Source organism: Impatiens glandulifera, chromosome 1 (genome assembly GCF_907164915.1).
Source record: "Impatiens glandulifera chromosome 1, dImpGla2.1, whole genome shotgun sequence".
Classification (NCBI taxonomy): Eukaryota; Viridiplantae; Streptophyta; class Magnoliopsida; order Ericales; family Balsaminaceae; genus Impatiens; species Impatiens glandulifera.
The window spans coordinates 111,693,020-111,702,188 of record NC_061862.1 but is presented as its reverse complement, the minus strand read 5'-3'; the positions used below and the strand labels follow the sequence as shown (position 1 = coordinate 111,702,188).

At 29.2% G+C, this 9,169-nt stretch overlaps 1 protein-coding gene across 1 annotated transcript; it reads right to left on the bottom strand.

The window, feature by feature from the left end:
- Positions 1-888: 888 nt before the first annotated feature.
- LOC124914311 (EEF1A lysine methyltransferase 4) lies at positions 889-3,469 on the bottom strand. Its single transcript, XM_047455205.1, has 7 exons — positions 3,336-3,469; positions 3,162-3,258; positions 2,922-3,063; positions 2,066-2,148; positions 1,843-1,977; positions 1,367-1,471; positions 889-1,245 (listed from the first exon to the last, which is right to left on the bottom strand). Exons 1-7 carry the CDS (start codon positions 3,422-3,424, stop codon positions 1,114-1,116), a joined length of 783 nt encoding a protein of 260 aa, XP_047311161.1. The 5' UTR covers positions 3,425-3,469; the 3' UTR covers positions 889-1,113.
- Between the last annotated feature and the right edge of the window lie 5,700 nt (positions 3,470-9,169).

Sequence of the window (9,169 nt, the reverse complement as noted above, 5' to 3'; positions counted from 1 at the left end):
ATTGATATTTTTTAAGTATCATAAATTTATAATAATAAGCAACAATGGTAAAAAAAATACAAACAATTAAAAAAAATTAAACACATAAATAAAAAAAACCAAAAATAATATTCCGTTACCGACTAAAAAAATAAAAAAAGACATTACAATTACTAAATCAATACTCACAAATATAAATTAGATTTTTCACCATAATTTAAAATACAAAGATAAATAATAAAAATATAATTAATAATTTGGTCATTTTTCTATAATTAATGATAATTTAAAAGTTAATAACTTAGAGTGTTTAATTTGTAATATTAAAAGTTAATAACTTAGAGTGTTTAATTTGTAATATTAGATAAATATATAAGTATTATTAAAAACGGTAAAAAAGTTGGTGTAAAAAGAAATATTATGTTTTGAGAATAAGGTTTTGACATAAAGATTAATTATTATTTGATGAAACATTTATTAGATTTTGAGTTTGAAAATGAATTTATGGGTTGAAAATGACCTTAATCATGAAAGCTTATAGATTTTAAATTATAATTTTTTTTATTAAATTATTTTATTTATGATAATTAGTTATTATAATATAAATCAAAATTTTAAAAATATAAACAATTGTTGGAATAGCTCAGTTGGTTGGTTAGAGCGTGTGGTTGTTAATTACAAAATCATAGTTCAACTATCATTTCACCATTTTTATACCATGTATGTCAGTTATGATCTTCATTTTGGTTAAAACTCATATTCATACTAACCTTAAAAATATTCACATTAGAAAGTAACAACCATTCTCAAAATCTTAAGTAATTTATGAACATCTATCATTTCACCCATTTTATACAATGTATGTCAATTATGATCTTCATTTACAAACTAACAAAATGCACTAAATCAAGAATTGGAAAAAATGCACTAAATCGAGCAATTGTCATAGAAGGAATAGAGGCTATGTAGAAGAAAACAAACTATTCAATTATCACAAAAAAAAATATTAAACACCGCCTTAAGCTTGAGAACTAAAGGGCTACACCAACCCAACTTGACCACTAAAATTGAAGTCATTTGTGTCCAAGAAAATGAACTAAAATTCAAATGACAGAAATGGGCACACAATTAGTTTTAATCGTCCAAATCATCTATGTTTGTTCTGAAAATATAGTCTTCATCTTCCATCTCATCCTGAAATAGAGAAATGGTTGGTTTTTCTGCAGTCTCCTCAAGAGATCCTTCACTATCATTTGATCTCTGCCCCTACAATTTTCGAAAGAAGAAAACGCCATAATCAATCAATAAAGCTTGGAAAGACAATGAAAAAAAAGTGTGAGAATTTCAGACAAATTATTGCATATTTGGGAGACTTCAAATGACAAACCTTCTTCAAGATGTAAAAGAAATAATGGAATCCATCTCCAAATGTCTCAAAATCAATAGACCATGTGAATTCGCGAGCATTAAACAAAGGACGCCTAAAATGGGGCTGCAAATAACGACTAGAATTAGTCCTGTTTCTACTCGAAAAAATAGGTAGTAACATTATTTTGAACAAGTAGAAGAGTCCAACCTATGACCTGCTGCTTAAAAAGCTTGTTTGATGTGGGATTATTTGGGGAAAATCTAGGTTATAATAATGAAAAAGTGATATTTTTGGGTTAAATTACTAAAATTAGGGATAAACTAAGGGTATTTTAGTATATATATTTTTGATGAATTAACTGATTTGATAGTTGAAAGAATATGTGATGTGATATAAAATGTTTTTTCTTTAAAATAACCCAAGATTAAACAAGCTCTAAGAAGAAGACACTCTAACCACTGAGTTACACTAAATGTAAGAGCCAACATTTTTACCTGGCCAAAAGTGATCGAGATGAAAATTCCATCTGGTTTGAGAACTCTATGAATGCCTCGAAGCATTTCCATTACCTTCTTTACAGTTGCTGGTCGTGGATTCCATGGGTCGCCACTGTCCACGAATAATACATCCTTCAAACTCATTGATTGTTAGAATTATTGACTATTGTATGAATGATATTGAGAAGAAACTGACAATGAAAGTTAATTAGTTTACTACCATGGTTCCTTTCTCTATAACAACATCAAATGACTCGTCACTAAATGGTAGATCAAGCATGTCGGCCTCCATAACCTTAATTTCTGCAAAATTATTGTAAACAATTAGAACTCTTTAGAAAAAGAAGCTCTTAATTGGTTCGAACATCAAATATTTGGAACAAAAATACGATTTCAATTGTTCATCATGGCAATACATTTCTGGTTTTTTCATGTGGATTAAATCCAAATAAAAATCAATTCCCCATCATCATTCCCTTTTTCAATCAAATCATTCCAATCATCAACAAAAATATCTAGTTTCTTTTCATCCAACAAGATTTTCTTTTTCGAAATAATCCCACTTCAAGCAATTCCTTGGGTTCTTCTACAAAAAAGGAAGAAGAAAGAAACTATATTTTGAAAGCTATTTAAGAAGAATAGACATTACACTTCATTTGAAAACACTATTTCAATCAGAACTTTGGTCTAGGATTCAGATTGGATCACGATTGGAAACATGTGCATCTCAACTTAGTCTGGTCCAAATCCAAATACACCTAAAAAAAGGCGTTGGCGATAGAATTGCTTCCAGATAGAGGCGGTGTCTGATTACGCTCAGTGATGTGGCTCAAACAAATAGTCAAGAGATCTACAAACTGTCCAATTTCCATGATAATCTGGACGGTTGGATCAATGGAGAGAGTCATTTGAAAGTGACAAGATTTTCAGTTTACTATATCTAGAAATTCATTGTTGGCTAAGATCCAAATTCAGATTCAAAAACAAAACTATTTCTAAATAAGGGCATCTAAGAACATGAATAGGAACCACTAATTCAGATTTCTAAACAACAATGGGGGAAATAGGCAACAAACCTTTGTAGCCTCCATTAGACAGTAGCCTGCTCTTCATCTTCTCCACAGCAACAGAAGACAAATCTATACAAGTTATATTAGTAGCTCCTTCTTTATATATTTCTTCAGATAACTGTGAATTACCACATCCCAACTCCAACACCTGCATTTCTTAAACTGCTGATTCAACAACACTCCAAATTTGAAGGTAACCCATTAACTCATTCAAACGCGCATACAAAAGAGAGAGATGGGTCGTACTGATGAGTTGGGTTTAATATTCTGCTTAATAAGATGACGGAAATGGGAATAGTCTTTGAACCATTCATAATGCTCCTCATGAGCAAACCTTTCATTCCTACAAAATTGAAAAAGGCGGATTTAGGGAAAATTCTTGGATTGGAAGAGCATGCATCATCAAGGCGAGGAATTTACCAGTAATGAGGGTCCAGGTATGCCAAAGCAGAGGAGGGTTCTTCGCCGGCGACGTAATTAGGCGGATTCGTCCGGTCTTCCTCGGTCATAGTCTCTTTGTGCCTTCTCTCAGCACTACCCTAAGTTCGTCAATGGCGGCGGATAACTAACCCTTTACTAATTAATATTGAAATATATTTGGAAAAAAAAAATTATTCATACATTTTAAATTGAGAAAAAAAAAAGGTTTAAAATCACTTACTTTTTCTCATTTGGACAATTTACTAATATAATTATAACAAAATTTGATGTTTGAAAGAAAAAAAAAAAATTATAAAACTTTTCTTTTATTTAAACCCGAGACTATTTCAATTAGATAAAAACTGAGTTCATCGTTAGTAAGATAAATCGTTTCACATATGGTAATTGAGTTAATGATATATTATTTTAGACTTTAGAATGGTCTATAATGTCACTCATTCGATATTAAGAAATTCGTAATTATTTTGTTATTAATATCACACCCCGCCTATAAAAATAAGAAATTTTACATATTCAAATATGAGAATAGTTGATTATCTTAGACGCCACAACAAAGTATTCTTAATGTAATAAACATAATCTTATAGTTTTAAAGATCTCTAAAATGAAATAAAATATCTTTAAAAAAAATAATAAGAAGTTGCTATGAATACTTTGAGAGAATCAATATGATTATTCTTAATTGAAAGATATTTTGGTATGCATACATAAAATTGGATTAGTCCACCTGTTATTGTGTTGCCTAGTTAAGAGGTAATAAAAATAAGCTTATAAAAGTATTTTTAGTATAAAAGAAGGAAACAAATATAACACTTCAAGCAACTAAAGAAAGATTCAGGAATAGAAATAGTCATCTAGTTTGAATATGAACCACTCTAAAAAAAAAAAAAAACTCCCAATCAATGAACTTGGTTAATGATGTTGAAAACATCTTTAAAAAAAGGAAGTTTGGAAGAATTCGTGTGAAAATTCTTAGTGAACAACAAAATCCTTATCCAAATTCGGGAATTGGTGTTGCATATGCAAAAGAAATTGTAAACAAGTCCAAGACAAATATTATTGACGGAACGAAGGATTCAAATATGATCAAGGGTGTTCAAAGGATTAACAGATATTGTTCTCACGATTTAATCATTATTATGCCTTAAACATAGGAACATACAAAAAAAAGTTGTTGAGTCAAGCATTGAACCACAACAAGGAACATCAAATATGGAGACTTGTGGGATGCAAACTCCCTTATGCTTGGAAATCCTTTGGAATGTGAGAAAAGAAGGCAAGATTTGAACATTTGGAAGTTTAGTTGAACCATGTTTTTAAATGGTGGTCAATCTATATGCATTTCTAAATCATATTATAGTCATTTTCTACATTAAAAAATGACCTAATGATTCTATGAGGTAGCAACACATGTATACTTGATCATTCTTTTGGAAATAGTATGTTTTTGAAATGATGTAGCATATGTGTAAGTAAGAATATCGATCGAACGGTTTAACCGAATCAAATTGGTTATGTTTAAACTGAACTGCTCTAAATCGAACGAAAACCAACTAAACTAACCAAACCAATTGACCAACGGTTTATAAAACCGTTAAAACCGAACATAAAGTTTGGGTTGGTCGATTTTGAAGTTTATTGAACTATGTTTTTAAATAGTGCTCAATTTAGATGCCATTTCTAAATCATGGCTTGTTTGGAAACACCAAATACTAATTGGTGGTCGGGCTGCTCGATCAGCACCAACTCATCTCAATTAAACTTTTTTTTTTACTAATCTTAGGTTTGTTTAATTTTGTGTTTATTTCAAATGTTTTATTGTTTCTATCTAATTGATCCTGTCTTATTTCAAAATTGTTATAATTTATAATGTTTTAATTCTCAAAGTAAATTTTATTATTTAATATAAGAATAATGTTTTAGTCATAGTTTAATTATTATAATGTTATTTAATTTATGCCTCCACAATTTATTATCTTAATTGATTTCTCTTAGTTTAAAATAATTCAATATACTCAATTTGAAATTTTTATTTCATTTATTATGAATTAAATATTTTTAAAATTAATTTTTATATAACATATTTAATCAAAATTGTATAGCTATATCTCAATCTTAATGATAAAGATAATATTTTTTAAAATTAATTTTTATATAATATATTTAATCAAAATTGTATAACTATATCTCAATCTTAATGATAAAAATAATATTTTACAAAAGAATGTATACATATTGTAACTCTAAAATTCTAATATCGATTTGCATTTTAATTTTTTTTTAATAAAATATTATTTTAAAAAATTTATTAAAATATGTTCTGACATTTTGAAATTAATTATACCCATAATTAATTTCTGATTAAATTTTAAACAATATTTTAAATTTAGGTTAATCAAATCATTATTTGATTAAGAGAAATATGTATTTTAAATTAATTAAAAAAAATTAATTTAGAACATTATTCATTTGATTAAAGAGTCGTCAATTAATTTTTAATTTAAAATTAATAAAATATTTTGTTTACATATACAAACGTATATTTACTAGAAATTCTTTTGAATTTGATATTTGGTAATACTCGAGAAAGAATTTCACGCTATATCCTTTGTACATGTTAAAAAACAGTTTTTACTTTATAAAATATTAACTTTTGATTACTTTTATTACGTTTTATTTAATCATTATTTTTCAAGTCTTAGGCATACACAAATTTTTCTTGTGTTTAAAATTATATAATGATATTTAAATGTTGATACATGATATTGATGTCGATGGTTATTGAAAAAGTACCTTAAAAATATCAGTTTAAGGTATTAGGATCTAAAAATAAATCTCAAACAGGCCCTTATTAAATTATTTTTTATGAAAATATTTTAAAATTGTTTTATATTTTTTTTCTTCAGATTTTTAGAAAATAGTTGAAGGCACCAAATTAAAAAATTAAAATTTAACATTTCAACCAAACAGCCCTGAGGATCAGCTCTCTCGGTCGAGGGTGTCGATCCCTTGGTCTCGGGCTAAAACCCTCGGTCCTAGATCAAGACCTCTCGATCATGGTGCGGAAGATCTTGATCGGGTGTGGAAGGCTCTCGGTCCTAGTTAGGGATTCTCGGTCGGGGTGCGAGGAACTCTCGATCCTAGGCTAAGAATCCTTAGTCAGGTGTGAGGTTCTCTAGTCGGGACGCGAGGAGCTCTCAATCTTGGGCTAGGAATCCTCGATCGTGTGCGAGATTATTCGATCGGGGTGCGATGAGCTCTTGGTCCTAGGCTGGGAATCCTCGGTCAGGTGCGAGATTCATCGGTCAGGTGCGAGATTCATCGGTCATGGTGCGAGGAGCTCTCGATCATGGGCTAGGAATCCTCTGTTGGGATCATAAATTCTCGGTCGAGTGTAGGGGAGGGTTCGATTCTCTCGATCGGAAATCGAACCCAGGTTAGACCCTAGGTCAGTCATCAAGAACATCAAACTACATGTTTGATTATTTTGACTAAGGCCTTGATCTGTTGATCTAATGGCATGGGGAGCTTCGACTAATCTCATGGATCATTTATAACATCATCCCAATGCATCATTCGATCACGATGATGTTCCATTCAACTCAAACAGTTTTGATGTAAAAAACGGGTTTTTTATTTTTAAAGTTTGATGAAGAGTAAAGAGCTTGTCAATAACTTCCTTATACCTTATAAGATCGAATGAAACCAAAACTTGAACACTTACTGTTCGTTTTAACCAATTCAAGAATTGAATTTTTTTTATTTTAACAGAAAATTTTAGTTTTTTAACAAATATGATCGGGATAACTTGGAATTGGTTTGGATATGTTCATAGCATCCATAGAAACGTGTTACAAAGGTTTTGGGTCGATGTTCGTGAGTTATCACTCAATAACAGAAACCCGATTTTGAAAATTTTCAAAATCAAATTTGGGTACTTTTGATTTCGATCAATTGATTCAGATTTGTTTCGATAGAAGTTTACAAATGTTCTTAGGATCGTTTTCCAATTAAAAAAGCGAATAATCAGACAATATATAAGATCGGTCGAACATAAATATAAATTTTTTAATTTGAACTTGTAAATCAAATTATAGTACAATTAGAAGCTACCCCTGAACTCTTTTAGAAGTTTTATGAATGTCCAGATTCGAGCTTTACATCCTTACTCAAAGATAAAATTTTCAAGAGAAACTTGAAAATTTGAATGGCAGATTTCGTTCGGGATTGATTGAGGGCTTGGGATTGGATTCCTTGCCTTTAATGTGCCTAGAGGAAGCTATTTATAGCCTCCTTAGGTCGGTTGATCGACCAAGTGGATCGAATTTCGGTTAAAAGCCATCATGGTGTTTTGTTTGTTCTTCATCCAACTCAATCGTTTAGGCCATGATGAGGCCTATGATCGTAGGTGAAATGATCACCGCGGTAGGGTGATTATTTCAGCTTTCGAATTAGTCGATTTGGTTGACTAACATCGGAGTTCCATCTTTGAGAAATAAAAGATTTCGGTTGTTCATCATGTATTTCGTTGCGAGTAAGAAGACAAACTAGGGGCAAAACGATAACGTTTCAGACTGAAATGCAAACGTTTAGGAGTTTTTTTCGCGTTTCGTCAGCATCTGGACGTTCCACTACATTTGGGCTAACGACATTGAGGCATGCATTAGTTGTTTCGCTGTTTTGAAAACGCGCGTCTCTTCCGTTGAAGCGGACGACGCGACTGACTCTCGTGCGTTGGATGAGTTTCCAATGCATCCAATGACTGTAGGGTCTGCTACAATGAATTTCCTAATTTCGACTGCACCAGATCACACTCCAATTTTAGCCTTAGGGCTTGTTTGTAATTGATTTTTCTTTCATCCCTTTACCTTTATTTTCAACCTACAAATTTATAAAATATTTTTTTATAAATATGACATTTATTTTTGCCTATTTATTTATTTATTTTTATATTTTTTAGGTTTAATAAATAATTTATTTGAGATATAATGGATAACATTTATTCTAAATTATTTATTTTAATTTCTTTTGACCCCTTTGAAATTAATTTGATACGAAATAAATACAATATTTATTTTAAATTATTTTTATTTTATTTTTCTTACACAATTTAAATGAATTTAATTATTTTAATAATTATTTTAATAATTATTTTAATTTAATCATTCTTTGACCTTAATTTTAATTATTTAAATTTATTTATTTAAAATAATTATTTTAAAACTTATAAATTTGGTCACATATTAACCTAACAAACAAAATAAACGACATTATTTAATTGGGTTACTTAGAAGAAAAAAATTAGTATAAATTGTCCTTTTGTTATGGGTATATTAAATAATATTAACAATTAATTTCTTAAAAAGTTTAGTTAAAAAATAAGTATATATATTTAAATTAAACAAATATTTAAAAAAAAAAACTATATCTTATTCAGGTACATTATTAATATCAAATGTAACCAAAAATATATTTAAAAATTATTTTTTTATTTCTCAATCAATCCAAATCAAACTCTTGCTCCAGACCCATAAGTTGTTTATAAAAAGCCCATTATAATAATTTTTCACATTAAACAAGGACCTATTATTGGAAAATATTTACATTTTTTTTATAAAATTGTCAAATTTTGAGAATTTATTGAGATTTTAAACTTTTTCTTTCATATCTCACAATTTGGGGTTTTCAATTGTTAAAATTATGCAAAAACAATATTTTATATTAACAATTTTAAACGTCATTAACTTATTATATATCCAATCAATCTATTTAACGTAGGTGAACTCTTTCTTCCTAGCAAATTTGTGTTCACC